General features: G+C 38.6%; 1 protein-coding gene across 4 annotated transcripts in view; it reads left to right on the top strand.

Moving 5' to 3' along the window:
* NT5C3A (5'-nucleotidase, cytosolic IIIA) overlaps window positions 1-18,313 on the top strand; it is a 117,817-nt gene that overhangs the window by 67,976 nt on the left and 31,528 nt on the right. For 3 of the 4 annotated variants that reach the window (XM_087713065.1, XM_087713064.1, XM_087713066.1), the window contains exons 2-3: window positions 10,584-10,690; window positions 17,513-17,611. In XM_087713065.1, coding sequence (XP_087569191.1) covers window positions 10,589-10,690; window positions 17,513-17,611 — 201 coding nt within the window. In that variant the 5' untranslated portion in view covers window positions 10,584-10,588. The remainder of the gene's footprint in view (window positions 1-10,583; window positions 10,691-17,512; window positions 17,612-18,313) is intronic. The other variant, XM_087713063.1, reaches the window with a different exon arrangement.

The raw sequence follows: 18,313 nt of genomic DNA, 5'->3' as shown, positions 1-18,313 counted from the left end.
AAACATTCATTACCATCAGTTCAAAGAGCTATACATAAGCCAATGAGCTCTATTTTCTCAATATCCCTCTAGGTCTGAAAGCAATTACACACACACGCACGCTCTCTCCCCCCTTTCTCCTGTTTCCTTCCAAAGAATGACTCAGGGGGAAAGAGGGGGGTGGAACTCACGCACGCAATCACTTAAGTTAACAATCAACTTTAGCTCAGGGTTTAACGATTCTACAAACAGCTATCCTGCTCTTTAAGACATGTTTTCTCTCAACAAATTTGGAAATGATAACACACAAGCATACAATATACCATTAAACAACTTTGCAACTTACTGTTTCTTACTGCCTGTGTAAATTAATTTCACATACAAAAATCCCATTTCAATCATTCTTCAAGCAGCGGGGAAATTCAAGGAGCAGTTTAAATCCTAACTACTCTTTTTCCTCGCGGCTTCAAGCCTAAGCTCTTTTATAAACTTAGCTAGCTGATCAAACATCAATTAAATTCAATTCTCCTCCTTCTCTTTTACCTCTGTTCACTTTCTTTTTCTCTCTACCTCTCTCTCACTCTTTCTTTACTCTTTCTTTACCCTATTTCTCATTCCAAAGTTAAGGTTGCCCCAAATTGAGACAACAAATCTCTCCCCCACAAGTTAACATGCAATTTTAAAACAACCGGTCGAATACGTGCCTTAATTATAGAACCCGGGATGGACACTTCTAACCATTCAGCGCTAGACTGGGCCAATTGGACTCCGCCGACTCCTTTAACGGCAGTAGCAGTTTGCAAAGGCCAAGAAGAGGGCCACTGTGCGGAGCTTATCACTGAGACATCAGCGCCCGTATCTAAAATTCCAGTAAAAGGGACGCCATTAAGAACTATAGTCAAAAATGGTTTTTGAGCTTTTACTCCTGTAGTAAGGTAATTTTCATGGGTAGTAATTAATTCTCCCAAAGGTACTTTTTCACAATGCCTAAGAGGATTATGTTGATAAGGATCGAGTTCTAAAGAAACAGGTATTACAATAGCAGCGTCCTCCCCCGCCCTGACTGTGAGCGGGCTGCTGCAAATGCATGCCAAAGCTAGGGAGGAGATATTTGTGTCCTCTAGCAAAAAAGGTGACGCCAAAACCTTACGGGATATAAGATCCCTATGAGGGTACAAAATTAAGGGAGTTGCTGGTGGAAAATGAGTTGCTGACATATTTAATGGCAAAAAATACACCAATCCTGGAGTAAACATTTCAATTGTTTCTGAGGCTTGAATTACCACTGATTGTACAACTGCTTCCTTTTCTGCAAAATCAACCGGTTTTCTAGGAGAGGCTACTATAGCTATGGGTTCTGGTTGATCAGATGGCAATGAAAATATGGATTTATGATTTTTGGAAATGAAATCTGGACAATTTACGTTAAAAGTGGCTCCTTTAATTAGCGGGCTGGAACCTCGCCCGCTGCCTAGTTTCCCGAGAACTGTTGTCTATTCTCGTTTTCCCTCTGATCACCTCTTCCTCTGCACTCTCTTGCCCAGTGGCCGTTTTTCCCACATTTGGGACAGGGGTTTTTTGGCCGGGCTCCTTTGTTCTTAGCGGGTGGACCTGCTCCCCCCCCTGGGCTCTGCATTGATTTTTAAAATGACCTGGTTTCCCACAATTAAAGCAATTTCCCACCCTTGGTCCTCTGGGTTTTTGATTGTTCTGGTTTACTATGAATGCATCAGCCATCAATTGTGCCTGATACATAGCAGACCCTACCACTGAAGCCTTGCGTAGATAATCTACCAAGGTCTTTGTGGGATCCCCCCTCAGAGGTTCCAAGACTTTTTTACAATCCTCATTAGCATTTTCAAAGGCTAGCTTTATCATCAATTCTGTTTGAGCTACCTCATTATTAATTTCTCTATTTATTACAGTCTGCAATCTTTCCACAAAACTGCTATATGATTCCCCATTTTCTTGTCTAATATTAGTGAAGCTAGAAGTAGCGGCAGATTTCATATCATCCAAATGTGCAAAGGCAAATACTGCAGCTTCCCCGGTCACCTTCAAACAGTTCTCGGGGATGGCCATTTGTTGGGCAAAAGTGGCAAAATTCCCCCTTCCTTGTAACTGGGGAACAGTGAAATTGGCATGATTTCTCTGCAACACTTCACATTGTTCTCGAAATATGGCTTTCCATATCATTGCTTGTGTCATACTAAGGACTGTTTTTGCTAGTGAATACCATTCAACCGGTAACAAAGCATAATTATCAGCTAAATTTGCAATTAAACCCTGAACATATGGAGACAATAATCCATAAGTTGTTATGGCTGATTTTAAATCTTTTAAAACATTAGATGACAAGGGGGTGAACACAGGATTTTGTCCTGCAAAATCAACAGGAAAGGTGGCTAACATTTTTAAGTCTTCCAACTTTACATCATCCCCACTCCTCTTTTTTTGCATTCCTGCAGTGAGGGGACCGAATGAGCACTCAGTATTTCTTAAAACTGGATAAATATTAGATTTTTCTGCCTGAGGAGCTTGTTGTTTGATCTCTTTTTCCTTAATTTCCTCTACAATTTCTGTTGTTACTTTTTCATATTTTGGAGGGATATCAGATTTTTCTAGGGTATTGGATTTTTCTTCTTGAGGAGTTTGCTTTAAAATTTCCTCTTTGCTTTCCCTTTTCTCTCCCCCTACAGCCTTTGTTGTTATTTCCTCATACTTGGGAGGGGCGGTGGGGTTTAAAGGTGCTAATTCATCTTCCTGCTTTTTGGAAAGCGTGAATGTGTCTCCATGATGAAGACAGAGAGCGGTTAAAACTGCCTTCCAGCTGATTAATATGATTGTGGGTGCTCTAGGCTCCTCGTGTAAATAGGAGCCTATTTTCGTCCATGTGTCTATATTAAGAGATCCAAATGCTGGATAACACGGACAGTTCTGCCAAATGTATCTCATTAATTCTTTAGTCTCTTTCTTTGTAGGAAGTTCACTTTTATCCTTTAATATAATTTTATGAGCTCCAATTATCTGTCCAATTTCCTTAAGGTGAGCCTTCTGCTCTCTGGACAGGGGTCCTGTATCCTTAAGGTGGGTCTCCCGCCTCTTAGACAAACCTGTCCCCATACTTACGAAATGCGCTGAGTAAGAGATGGGGATATTGGGCACGCTGTGGGTCCGTCCGACCTGTCCGGGCCTCCCTGCGTCGCACCTCGACTGACTCCTGGCGTTGTAAAATGAATCACGTCGGGGTCACCACTTGAAGGAATAAGCTTGCATTGAAGATGCAAGGATTCCCCCAATCCAATGGACCATTCCACGAATTCTAATTCCTAGGTTGCTTTGGTAATGAGACACACACACACTGCAATCTGGGTGAAAATGGTGGATTTCTGGCTTTACCAGAACACTTTTTATTAGGAAAATTTCAAAGAAGCTAGTTCATCAGCAGTTAGTACAAACAAAGGATTTCACAGTATGTTACAAATCACTTCTTGATTACACATCCTGGCAGGGAGGAGGAACAAAAGGCCTTACTGTTGCTTTGATAAGGGGAAATGAGGAGGTATAGAATTGTAAATCACATAGAGAGCTACATTAGGCATACGGGAGTGACTGATCTGTTACATGAGGCGGCAAAAGGATGCAAGGCTAATTCTGCGTGTTTATATCTCAGATAACAGAGACCTCTCATTTCTGTGTGCATTTGTGTTTTGCTATTCACATAAACACTTGAAATGAATACGACTCTCTTTTATCTAAAGCTTTCCAAGGACTGTTTTTTCCATATGGCTTTTGGCAAATGTTCACTGGGATCAATTCAAATAGTTTATTATTCTTTTGATCTCAGCTAATCTACCTGGCCAATTATGGGGCAGATCCCCACATTATTTCTCTTTTTTTTTTTTTTGTAATATGTTTGCCACAATTTCTATAATTGTTTCCCCTAAAATCTTCCGGCTTCTCCTCTGCTATTTTGAAAACGTAGAAAGAAAGCAGCCTTTTCCATTTTTACGATGATTATTTTTTTCTTTTAAATCCCTATTTGCTGTATCTATTGTTTCTATTTTTTTCTCCTTGTTCTATCTTTGTTTCTACTTTTTGAATTTTTTGTTCATTTTTTGTGATCTGACTTTGTATTTTCCCTGTTCTGCCATCTATTCTAATCTCGCCTTTCATTTCGCCCATCTCCATCTTAATTTCTTCATGATTTTTCCTGGTCTCCTCATGATTTTTTGTAATTGTTTCTTACATCTTCATCATTGTTTCCTGAATCATGATTAATGTTGCTTGCATGCACTGAAGATTTGTTGTCAAACTCACTTATTCAACCCAATATTTTTTTACTGTTGCCTTTTTGTTACATTTGTTATATTTGTGCTGATAAATAAATAAAGGGAGACTAATATTGATCTATTTCAAGCTATTTAGCTCTCATCAGCTAGCCATACCCTTACTGGGAATCGAGCCTGTGCTGTATTGCCTCTAAGGCAGATGTGTTAACCATTGAGCCACAGAGCTCAACTCCTTATCAGCCAGCCAGGGTGAAAGGTATCTATTTAGATTTTACACCCTCCGGTATGCCCAAATATGGGAGGAAGATCACTACTTCCATTCTCTGTCCTTCGGCTCGTCACAAGAGACCATCCAGACAGAACCCAATATTTTTTTACTGTTGCCTTTTTGTTACATTTGTTATATTTGTGCTGATAAATAAATAAAGGGAGACTAGTATAGATCTATTTCAAGCTATTTAGCTCTCATCAGCTAGCCATACCCTTATTGGAATTGAGCCTGTGCTGTATTGCCTCTAAGGCAGATGTGTTAACCATTGAGCCACAGAGCTCGACTCCTTATCAGCCAGCCAGGGTGAAAGGTATCTAAATAGATACCACCCTCAAACTAATGGGGGCCTGTGAGAGGACTAATTCTGTACTGGAACAGTATCTTCAGTGTTTCATCAATTACCAACAGGATAATTGGGTGGAATTGTTACCTCATGCTGAGGTGGCATATAACAACTCGGTACACAGCAGCACGGGATTTACGCCCTTCAGAGTGGTGTATGGACATGATTTTGTGCCTATCCCCGAAATACCTCAGGAGAAACCGCAAGTGCTGTCCCTTTCCGAGTGGAGTGACCAGCTCCGAGAGATGTGCCCTTTGGCTTACCGGGCGCTGGATGCAGCATATCAAGCATATAAGAAGCAAGCGGATAAAAGGAGGGCAAAGGTGAGGGAGTATAAAGTCGGTGATCATGTATATTTATCCACCAAATTTCTCTGGACCTCTCAAAAGTCTAAGAAATTGGGCCCAAAATATGTTGGCCTGTTCCCAGTTATCATCAACCCTGTGTCCGTACGTCTGGAACTGCCTAAATATCTCAACTGTGTCTACCCAGTAGATCTATTTCAAGCTATTTAGTTCTCATCAGCTAGCCATACCCTTACTGGGATTTGAACCTGTGGTGTATTACATATTAGAAAGTTGTGTTAGCCACTAGGCCACAGACTCTCCTCCTTTATCAGCTACATACATACATACATACATACATACATACATACATACATACATACATGTACAGTGGGGCAAAAAAGTATTTAGTCAGCCACCATTTGTGCAAGTTCTCCCACTTAAAAAGATGAGAGAGGCCTGTAATTGACATCATAGGTAAACCTCAACTATGAGAGACAAAATGAGAAAACAAATCTAGACAATCACATTGTCTGATTTGGAAAGAATTATCTTTTCCCGTGTAAGATTGAGATTGTCTTGGCAACATTTCGATGAGGTCCTACTCGCCATCTTCAGGCTGGTGTTTTTGGCTTCATGTTTGTGCGAGTAAAGTGTGGTCGGAGCTGCCGTCTCTCTATAAATCTTGGTGGTGGGGAGTACTGGCTTTGTTGCTGTAAGTGGGTTGATTGGCTATGTAGTTGTATCCTGATTGGTAGTTGGAGTTGATGTTTGTAGATTGGTCGGTTGTTTCGTACCATCCTGTGTGGTTGAGGTGTTAGTTGTGTGTCCGTTGTTCTTTTGTGTTGTAATGACCTGGGTGGTGGATGGAGCTCGTTTGTTGACTCTTGTTTCCAGATGTCTGGTAGGCAGGACGTATCATCATGTTTATTCATGTTGTGGGGGTGTTTTTCTATTTCGATGGCTTGCATAATTCTCTTGTTGAAGTGTTCAGTTTTGGAGATTAATTTGGTCCTTCAAAATCAATTTCATCTCCTTTTGCTTTAAGATGCTGGAAAAGGGAGGAAGTTTTTTCTTTTTTTCTGACTGCGTTCTCGTGTTCTGGACGGAACACCATTCAGACCCATAGTCAGCTCCATAGGCTCACCTCTACAGAATCTTGCCAAATTCCTCGCCAAACAACTCCAACCCTGTGCAGAATTCATCACCTCAGATGTATAAAACTCACTCCACTTCATAGAAACAATAAAGAAACAAAACCTACAACCCAGCAACTTACTTGTGAGCTTTGATGTCATATCCCTCCTCACCCAAGTGCCTATAAAAGAAGCCTTGACAGCTATCCAGAGCAAACACAACCTCCCTAAACACATCCTGGACCTGACCAACCACTGCCTAACCAACACATACTTCATCCATAATGGACAAAGATACAAACAGATAGAAGGAGCACCCATGGAATCACCCCTCTCACCCGTCATCACAAATTTATACATGGAACATTTTGAAATGAACACCTTAGATAAATCTGAACACAAATCCAAACTCTGGCTTAGATATGTTGATGACACTTTCATGATTTGGCCACACCAGAAAGAAAAACTAGACAACTTTCTCACACATCTCAATAGCCTACACCCCAAAATACAATTCACTATGGAAATAGAAACAAGCAACCAACTTCCCTTTCTGGACATCCTAATCTACAAAAAACTTAATGGCTCTGTAGGACACACCATCTACCAGAAAAAACACACACCAACTGCTACATAAATGCACAATCCCATCACTACCCTGCACAAATCAACTCTGTAGCCAACACCCTCATCTCCAGAACCAAACGCCTAGCCGACAAAGACCACCTGAAACTGAATTACACTCACAAATGTATTAATCTCCAACGGATTCCAAAGAAAAACAATTACCAACCTAATACAAAGGGAGGCTCCCCTCAAAAAACTGAGACACAGAACAGGACAACGGCATCGCCCTCCTCCCTTACATCAAAGACACAACAGATAAAATCAGCAAAAGTCTCCACAAACACAATATCAAGACAGCCTTCAACACTGACCAAAAAATAGCCAACATCTTAAGAAGCCCCAAAGACAAAATCCAGCTAGAAAACCAAGGAGAGTAAGAAATATGCAAAATCTGCCCTGCAACATGCATAGGACAAACGACAGGATATTCTCCTGCATTATTCAATGCATGCATCACAGAACACAAAAACGCAGTAAGAAAAAAAAGAAAAAACTTCTTCCCTTTTCCAGTACCTTAAAGCTACAGGACATGAAATTAATTTTGAAGGAACCAGGTTAATCTCCAAAACTGAACACTTCAACAAGAGAATAATTATGGAAACTATTGGAATAGAGAAACACTGCCACAACATGAATAAACATGACAATACCTCCTGCCTACCACACATCTGCAAACCAGTCCTAGTTAACAAACGAGCCCCACCCACCACCCAGGCCGTTACAACACGAAGCAACAACGGACACACAGCCAGCACCAATCTACCAATCGTGATACAACCACACAGCCAATCATTCCACTTACTGAAACAAAGCCAGCACTTCACACAACCCCACCAAGATTTATAGAAAGACAGCAGCTCCAACCACGCTTTAAGCCCAAAACCGATCCTGAAGATGGCGCGGGAGACCTCGCCGAAACGTTGCCAAGAAAATCTCAATTTTACATGGGAAAAATCCCAACTACAACAAGACCATACCTATACCCATGAAAGACCATACCTATACCCATGAAAATCTACGAACATGTATGTATGTATGTATGTATGTATGTATGTATGTATGTATGTTTTCGTAGATTTTATATATATATATATATATATATATATATATATATATATATATATATATATATATATATATATATATATATATATATATAAAACCATAATTCAATTTTCTCTATTCTTCTTCCTTCCTTCTGTATTCTCTTTTAACGTTTTTTTCCCTTTTACTTCCAGTTAGGTTTCAGAGATCTCAAAATTCAAAGTTCCACACTTTCCACAAGTTCCTTTTTTCCTCTTGTAATTTTTCAGCAATTTGCATCAGTTATTTATCCCATCTCTTTTTAATAAGTTCCTATTTTCTCTCTTCGCTAGATGGCGCTTTTGTTTCTTTCTTCTTTTCATCTGTCTTTTTTTTCTCCAACAAAAGTCAAATTTTTTCTCCAACAAAAGTCAAAATCTCTGCTCTATCTTACACCAAATTTCTTCCCTAAGTCTTTATCTCACTTTCTTTAGTCACTGTTTGCCTGGCTCCAATTCCTCTTTATGATTCAAATTTCTCTAATGATCCCTCCTCCTCTCTTTTCTCCTGCTTCCAAGCCACTCCATTGCCAAAGGAAATCGCATGCTCTTTTACTCCTTATCGTTGATCTTTAGCTGCTTCCCAGCCTGACTTAGAGTCTCAAATTTCTAGCTCAGTCAAATATAAGCAAAAATTTTACTGTTTTTAAGTTGTTTTTAGATGTTATCTGGCACCGATGCTATCGTGCTGCTATATTCTTTGCCTCATTATGGTTCACAGCTCTGAATCGGCCATGGACGCCGATTTCTTCTCCATTGGTTTCAAGGGGTTTATCTCATCCAATTGGGAGTTTGCCTCCCTCCACTCTGCCATTGGGAGCTGCCATTCCTTCCCTCACTCCGCTATGACGCCACTGGCAGGAAGTCCAAATTCTAGAGATCTTTCTAACACTGCAGTATTTCTTTTCTTCTCCTGGATCTTCCTACCACACATAGCACAAATTAACCATATCTTCTTTAGTCATCCCCAACTTCTGAATCATTTTAGGGTAAGGAGGGGCTTCCTAACCTTTAAGTATTTTCCCCATTGTTCTATCTCCTTAAGTCAGTGTTTTTCAACCACTGTGCCGCGGCACACTAGTGTGCCGTGACATAGTGTAAGGTGTGCCGTGGGAGAATTACTTTATATATAGTCAATATAGGCACAGAGTTAAATTTTTTTAACATTTTCTAATGGTGGTGTGCCTCGTGATTTTTTTCATGAAAAAAGTGTGCCTTTGCACAAAAAAGGTTGAAAAACACTGCCTTAAGCATTGGATTGTTACTACCTGTCTGTTCTCTTTCTAGTTTAAATCTCCGAGCAGGCATTGGCTTATTTTTAAGGATCCAAATTCTTCTCTATCTACTTTAAATCTCCCAGCAGACACTGGCTATTTTAAAAATCAAGATCTATAGAGACCTTTGTTCATAGATACTGATTTTAATATGTCCCAGTGTGCTAATGCGCAGCCCAATAGAAAATATAGCCCTAATATTTTTGCTAGATCATCTCTTCCCCATTCTTAAAAATCCTGGCTGGTAATATTGTTAAAATGTAGCTAAAACAAATTAGTAACCTCTCCAATATATGTGCTTTTATAAAAAGTCAGATATGGATTAAAAATATAAGGTCACAAAAAACCTTTTTAATTTTGGAAGAATTCTTTAAAACTGTTGCTGCCTGTTCACCATCTTGGCTCCCCATCTGGTTCACTTTTATAGACTTGTGATCTGTAGAATATAATGAAAAGGGTACAATCCAAAATCTTCCCATCTATTGCCTGTTGTTTTTCTTCAAAAATTAACTTTTTTGTTTGTTTTGTAATTACCATTCAGATTTTTGCCTTTAATATTTCAGATCACTTGTGTTACAACAATCTCCTCCCCACATACACTTTCCTGCTCTGTCTATGAGACTGTCTTGTTTGAGCTTCTGTTGTCAGTATCCCAGTAGATCATCTATCAATCTAACAAGCTAGATTCTTGAGCATGCCTTCCTGATATACTTCACAAGGCTTTTTTTTGGGGGGGGGGGTGTTGCCTAGGGATTAATCAAGCTACTTTTGAAAACGCCCTCAACTGCACCTTGTGCTGCTATATTTGTAGTTACTGAACTGAAAAATTCTTTTCACTGCTGCAGCTGTGCTTTTCACAAGCCTCTCTTGGTGAATTATAAACAGAGGTTTTTTTTCAAGTTAATACTGTATATCTGATAGCTTGTCTTAAATTCTAAATGCTATATAGAAGAGTTCTGTTCTCCTTAGAGAAAAACAATTTATATTGTGCTAAGTAGGGTTTATATCCCAGAAAAAATAAGTACTGTAGGATTGTAAGCTAAGTTTGTGCTCCAATATAAATTTCGTGGAAATAAACTCTCTTAAGTTAAGTATATATTTGTTTCTGAGTAAACATACCTAAGTCTGTTCTGGTAGTGTTTTAAAAAGCATAGACTATTGAAATATATATAAAACTCATATAATTGGAGCTATTCAGATAAACATATGTTTACCATGTTTATGCAAACTAATTCTGAAGATTGGATAATATAGCAGACAATTTCCTAAGCAATTCACTTGATTTTTGTTGGCAGCCTGTATGCAAGCCCTGCATTTCTGGAGTCTGCTTGTCACCTGTGCAGTTGCAGTAGGAAAAGATCAAGTACTGAAGAAGCAAGGGTGTCTTAAGATCAGCGCACAGGTACCTTCTTTTTAAAACAATGAAGAAAAATTAGGGCAAGCCTCTTATGCTAAAATTACTAGATTTCAGCATATTCTTATGTACATGGCAGATACACAGTTCCAAATCTAGAGAATTTAGTTACATTAATTAATATGCTAAAAATTATTTTAAATGTGAGAGTTTTCTTCAGAAAAATCCAAAACACTTAGCAAACATCTTTCTTTTGGGTATAAATGCATCCATTCATTCAATAATAAGGTCTATGTAATAAAAATAATTTAAAAAATAATAATAATAATAAGGTCCATAATATAAAATCAATCCAGAAGGATAGGATAGGAGCTGAAAGAGACCTTGGAGGTCTTCTAATCCAGCCCCATACTCAAGCAGGAGAACATATACCATTTCAGATTAGATCAGTTTAGATTACTTTGCACTCACAGACTTTACAACTGAATCTGAATTATATATCTATTCATTACATCATAACAGCATCTTAAAAATTATATATATATATATATATATATATATATATATATATATACATACATACATACACACACACACACACACACACACATAATGTGTGTGATTGGAAAATTAATATTTATGTTTATTTTAAGGTAATGGAACTGCATATTTCTCCCCAAAATAATTTGATTTGTTAACAAACATAAAAAAATAAAGAATAATTCTGAATGTAAACTACTAGAACATAAAGTTTCCAAGTTTATGATCAAGGCTTATGAAAGCTAACTGGGTGGTTATATTACTTTATTTTCTTTTTGTTTTGGTGTAAAAATGGAACTATGTTAAAATTATAAATATTTCATAGTGTTTTGTAGCTAGAAAGAGATTCTTAAATGAAATATTTATTATATTTTTATATTTAAATGTTATAATTGAAGGAAATTTAACCTTTTAATAGTTTTTGTTATTAGTATAAATAAACATGAAACTGGTATTTCCTGTACATTATGGAGTTTTTGATCAATTTGGAAGTTGAATAGATCTGAGATTTCAGTTCTGATCATATTTTCTTAAAGATGGAAATATAATCTGAAAGTTAAATAAGCTTTATTAAAAGTAAATACCTTTTTGCTTATTACCTGGTTTCCAATATTTCTGATAGCTCTGGAATAATTGAAATTTAAACAGGATACTATGGCAAGCAGTTGATTAAAAGCCGTTTACCTTTGTAACGTTTTCTTTTTAAGCCAGTGCAAAATATCTATATGGCAGATACTAAAAATTGTGTCTATTTGAATGAGAGTTCATAGTGAGAAAGGTGTGGTAGAAATAAATAAGGTGGTCCAGCAGTTCTTAGAAGTATGCAAAAAAAGTCTTCATTTATTCCTTATTCTTATTTCTTACTCTGCTCCTAACAATGATAATAAAATTGCTAGTAAAAGAATCAGGGTCACAATTTTATTCAAGCTTTTTCTCTGCTACCTAGCAGCATTCCAGAATTCTGAAATGCAGTTGTAAATATAAATAATTTTACTTCATATTTATATTAATAAGATGTGGTCTCATTTTTCTGACATTTCTTCTGTTTTATTGTAAATTGTACATATTTTATTCACATTTTTCATAAATAAGAGGAAAAGTCTTAGTGTATTTCTTTATTATGTTTACTAGAAATAAAATACATTTCAATTTTCATATAAAATATAACTTTTCTTTCATTAACTTTTAAAGCAATTCTTCATTTGAATAAGCATTAATAAACAGATTGCAAACTTGACAAGTTTAATCTGAATTTTTTTGTGATTAGTATAAGCTTGTATAAAGATGGGTATCAGTTAATAAATATTCAACTAACAGTCATATTCAGAGTATCTTCAAAACAGTATCTGGAAGAGCTGATGTTTTGTCAATTTTGTATTGTGAGATCATAACAATGATTTGTTAGTAATCCCTTCTGAGTTTCTCAAGCAAGTTAACAATTTCAGCAAAAAAAAAAAGCACTATCCTACCTTTTCACGCGAACATGTGGTTTTACTACCTAAAGAATATAGTTTTCTTATATAAATGCATGGTATTACTTTCTAAGTTACTTAGGAGACCTATTATTTTAAAAAATTACTATCTAATTCTACCCTTGTAGCCATTAATAAAGTAATTCAAGAAGTTGTAATGATATAATAAGTTATTTCTGTTTTAGTTAGCAAACTCTAGGAATTAAGACTCTAGGAATTGGGGAGAGTAAAGTAAAACATTGTCCCTTCAACAAATGATACTCTCTGCTCTATTTTAGTGTTTGTCAATTAAGGGAACTCATTATTGCTACATTAACAATTTGATTATATATGAGCTAGTGGTGCTGGGATCACACACCTGTTTCAAATTTACCATTTCCTATGTACTTTCCTCTCAATTTGGATTATGGATAGAAAAATGGGGTGAAATTAGAGTTATGCAGTGATTTAATGGGCCATGCATGGATTAGATCTCCAAATCAAATAGAAGTATTATTGACCATTGAAGTTAATGGTTCACTAAGCAGTGAAGTAGGAAAAGCGGCATCCCCAAGCTTCTGGAAGTTGTTAACAAGCAAATAAAGAGGAGATTAGTAACAGTGTTACTTATCCAGAGCTAGAATGTTGCAAAAATCCTGAAAATTTGGGGAGAAGAGAGGGGAATACATTAGCATTTGTATCTCCATTCTAACTATACAGACTGATGTGAGCAAAATATTACAATCAAAGTACCGTATTTTCACGACCAAAAGCCGCACCGGATTAAAAGCCGCAGTATCAATTAACGTTAATTTTTTAAACTTTTTCCACATATAAAGCGCACCGGGTTATAAGCCGCGCTCAGAGACCTGGCTCCCCTTGGTTCCTCATCGAATCACGTGCGCAGGTTGCAACTTGGAACTCCGTCTGCCCGAGTTGGGGCATTTTCTGGCTTGGAACGCTCCGGCGGCTTCTTCGGGAGGCAGCCCGCCGGCTTCGGCGAAGGCTGGGACGGAGAGCGCGGCGACCGTGGAGCATGTGTAAAGTACTTTCGCCCCCACGCCGGCCCCCCTCACCGCGCGCCGGCCTTCGGGGATGAAGGGGCAGGACTTCCCGGGCGGAAGGCATGCCTGGCTCTGCGGCTCCAGCCCCAGCATCTTTCGGCCGAGCCTCTCCCGCCAGGCGGCCGCCTTCCTCCGCTGAGCGGCCCCGCGCAGCCTCGCCACCCCGGGAGATCGCCAGCGCGGGGGCCTGGGGCGCCGCGGCCAGGGAAGCCAAACCGGGCGGCGGCGGGCAGGGCGCCCGGGTTGCGGTCCCCGAGGCGGGCGGGTGGGCGCACGTGGCAGGCGTCGGCTAGCGGGACGTTTCTGGCGCGGGAGGCTTCGGGCTCCGCTGCTCTCCCGGCTCTTGCCCGGCTGGCGTGGTGTGCTGGGAAGACCGGCGCCGCACCGGCCACCCGCGCGCCCTTGACCGGCAGCGCAGAGCCGGCTGGGGCGCGGAGCGGAGTTAGGCAGGGCGACTGCCGGGGCGGATGGGGTGCTCGGCGCCGGCAAATCCTGAAGGGCTGCGTCCCTTCTTGCGGCGGCGGGGGTGACGGAACAGCTCAGTCTATAGGGGCTGGGAACTGGGTGGCTCTCTGCTCGCCCCCCGGTCTCCGACTGAGAAAGTAGCGAGGTTGAAGGGAGAGACCCGAGGGACGTGTGCATGCTTGCGAGCTTCAAGTTTGAGCGTCGGGAGGGAGAGATTTTCTATCTTTTTTCACACATAAAGCGCACCGGGTTATAAGCCGCACTGCTGGTTTTTGATAAAATTTTAGGATTTTCAGTGCGGCTTATGGTCGTGAAAATACGGTACATTTCAGATTGGGATCCTTGATTTATCCTACTAAGTCCTGCTGTATTATACCTGTCTACCTGAGATAAAAAACTCTGATGTGAGTATAATTTTGATGTAAAGGATGCATATTAATTTTCTTCCCATGCTTTATGTAAGCTCAGACAATAAGAAATCTAAACCTAAAAACAAGATTTTGGTACAGTTTCAGCTTAGTGTGCTTCCTCCAAAGGTATATTTTATGAAAATGTAGTCTACTGATAAAATTGTAATTCTATTAAATCAATATAGGGAGACAAAGTTTTATATATTACTTTTATGAGAATAAGTTAAAATAAGTTCTTTTCCCTCTATTTATGCCAGAGGGGAAATATTTAAGAACAGATAATTTCGAAAATAGTTAAGTATATGCATCTATTATGAGAATTTAAAAAAATAGTATATCTTTTTTTAAACTATATGCTGTTATTTTTAGAATAATACCACTGAAAGGTTATGCCTTTTCTGTGCTAAAGCTTTCATTGAGTTCTCTTTACTCCCATCTCCTAATTTGTAAAAACAAATGCTACATAAATGCTACTTAGATTATTCCATAATTGTGGCCCTAAACAACAAATATGTGCTTTCCTATCCATTATTTTGAATTGTTATTGATGTAAGCTTAACTTTGGTTGTCAGGCTTATTTCTGGATAGATTTGTCTTATTAACTCCATCTTTTTCGCTCTTTCTTTTTCTCCTGCATCTTGGAATTTGGAATGAAGCACCAATATATCAAAGTCACTTTTCCAGCTTCCCTTCTTTCCGCCTTCACTCACATTTACTCCATTAATAAGTTCATCTAATGTCTTATCTTGGTTTTCTGTATTTTCATTCACTTCTTTAATTTCTGGGGCTCCAACCCCATCATCTTTTTCTGTGATACTCCACAGTCTGTCCATTTTCTTAGCAAATCTCTCAAGTCCTTCTGAGATGTTTTGAAGTCCAGCCAAAATATTTTGGATTATTATGTTTTCTTCATCTGAGTATTGCTCCATTTTTCAGAGTAAAAAAGAAATATAAAGAAAAAGAAAAGGAGGAATTTGATAGTTACTGCCACCCTAGCCTGTCAAAAATTTTTGAAGAATATATCTATTTTTATTTTAAATCTTAAACACAAGTTCTTTTATGGTTTTCAAAGTAGAAGGATTCTTATCTTTTTCTTTTCTTTTCCTAGTCTTGCCAAAATATTTTCCACAAGTACCAGCAGTACACTGATCGTTACCTTGAGTCTTTATCAGGTTTTAAAAGCAAGTTCCAAACCCTTCTGTTGCAAAGTCAGTGTAGTCAAATAGGAGTCAACAAAGGATACATTTGTTACAACAGCAAAAGAAAAAAAACTTTAGTCTTAGGCTTCCAAGTGGCAGATTCAACTATTTTAAACACTTTTTCCTTAAGTATCTTTAATATGATATTATAACAAGTAAAAAGAGAAGTTTATTAAAGTAAAAAAAGTTTTAATTTAAGCCAAAAAAGTTAAAGTAGTAAAAAGAAATAGAGGAAAAAAAGTCAGTCCCTTCACCTCAAGCGGAGAAACAGGAAACGTTGCAATCACTTCAATCCACAAAACATCGTTACAGGTAAGAGAAAAAAGCTTTCTAAGGCAGTCCAATAGGGATTAAATACGCCGCTTTGTTCTTACTTAAGGGACTAATTTAGCTTAAGAAAAAAGTTTCGGGGCAATCTTCTAAAAGAAAAGAAAAAAAAACCTCACCAGACGGAACACTTTCACTTCTCTTTCTTTCTGGAGCTGTCTCCAACTATGTCAGCCTGGGGGCTGCCTTTGCCACCAGTTGGAAGCGCTTCCCTTGGGTCAATCAGGGACTTTGCAATGTCCCTGCGACCAGCAAGGCCTTGTATTCCCAGTCACCGTCTCTTCGGGACGGTTTAGGACCATCCGGGGCAAAAGTGTCATTGGCAGATTCGGACTGTCGAGTCCGCACGATGTAACATTGCGACGTTGGTTCCTCCTCCTTATCCATTATTTTTGAGAAACAGTAATAAAAAGAAAATGCCAGAGTAAGCCTGCATTCAGGAACAACACTAATATTGTATTTTTGTGAATATTTTTATAGGATATTAAATCACAAGAGATGCAAATATAAACTATCAAATAAATTTCATTAGATTTTTTTATTTTATATTTCTACGACTTTTACATAATTTTGGTAAAGTTCTTAAGTCTTCTAAAGAGATTTTTCAAACAATACAGAACCAATCCTATGGAGCTACATACCTATTTTTCCTACATGCAACAAAGCAGGAATGACTACAGCAGCTAGTTACCTATGTCAATAGAGATTTCTAAAATTTAGTCATAGCTATGCACATGTCTAGGATTATAAATTTAATAAACCAATTAATTAATTTTTGGGTAAGCAAGAAGCATGTCATCCTTCCTCAAAGGATATAATATGCTATTATAACATTATGTTCTTATCTGTGTTCTTATAGTAGTAATAGACTGCTGATGATTTTATTGTTTGTCACTCCTATTTGAAGTAAATAATAGAGATGTGCACTGCAAAAGACTTGGTATATTTATAATATATGGTACATGGTATATTTATAATATATAGAAAATTATGAATTAAGTCTAGAGAGATGTAAATATTCAGACTTGTAACATTCATAATAAATCAGCATTAAATCAAATATTAATAGTAACCTTCTATACATATTTTTATACTTAAAATTTTCATGTGAAATTGTACTATTAATATATCTGCATACACCATTGTGTAACAGCAGTACCAACATTATGGTTAATGTCTTCAGAAATTTTAATGTATTTATAACTACCCCATCTGTTCTGTAAAAAATAGGCTGCTTGAATAATTTATGCCCGTATTGAATTAATATGTCTGCTACTTTTCCCAATGCACATTTGAAAGTATACCAGTTTTTATATTCTTTACTATGATAGCATTTTTCTTTATTAGAGTCACTTATTTATCTTGATAAATGTTTATGTGTAAAAATTAATACCCAGCTTTTTACTTTTTTTAGATGCCAGAATTTCAGAAGAAAACTGTCCATATCAAAGACCCAGAAAAGGTAGAAGAAATTATATGTGGTCTCATCAAAGGAGGAGCTGCCAAACTTCAAGTAAAGAGCAAACATTGTTATAAAAAATAAGAATATGAAATGCTTATTGGTTTCATCATAGACTAAGGTGACCAGACGTCCCGCTTTCAGTGTGACAGGCACGCTTTTCTACAATTTGTCCGCACCCAGCGCAGTTTTCAAAAAGTCCCGCTTTTATAACTCGCTCGCTCCCCCGCCCATCTGCTGTCGCTCGCTCCTCCGCCCATCCACACTAAGTCTAAGGCAGCGCTTTCAGTGGGGTGCGTTCTGGGAGGAATCTCTCCTGTTCTCCCAGCTCCCTTTCACCCGCAGCAGAGATTGGGCGGGTGAGAGGAAGCGCTTTAGGCAGGGAGGTACGTGCCAGGAGGAGAGGAGAGATTCCTCCCAGCACGCACCCCACTGATTAAAGCGCTTTCAGTGGGGTGCGTGCTGGGAGGAATCTCTCCTGTCCTCCCAGATCCCTTTCACCCGCAGCAGAGATCGGGCGGGCGAGAGGAAGCGCTTTAGGTAGGGAGGTGCGTGCCAGGAGGAGAGGAGAGATTCCTCCCAGCACACACCCCACTGAAAGCGCTTTAATCAGTTTTCCTAAACCCCATTGAATCTAGAGGAGGGAAGAGAGAGAGAGAGAGAGAAAGGGGGAGTGTGTGAAGAGGGGGGATTTCCTAAACCCCATTGAATCTAGAGGAGGGAAGAGAGAGAGAAAGAGGGAGTGTGTGAGGAGGG

Source organism: Thamnophis sirtalis, unplaced genomic scaffold (genome assembly GCF_051295495.1).
Source record: "Thamnophis sirtalis isolate CommonGarterSnake01/CBP01778 unplaced genomic scaffold, rThaSir2_p1.2 scaffold_4, whole genome shotgun sequence".
Lineage (NCBI taxonomy): Eukaryota > Metazoa > Chordata > Lepidosauria > Squamata > Natricidae > Thamnophis > Thamnophis sirtalis.
The sequence above is the reverse complement of the archived record's forward strand: the minus strand, read 5'-3'. Positions and strand labels throughout refer to the sequence as shown.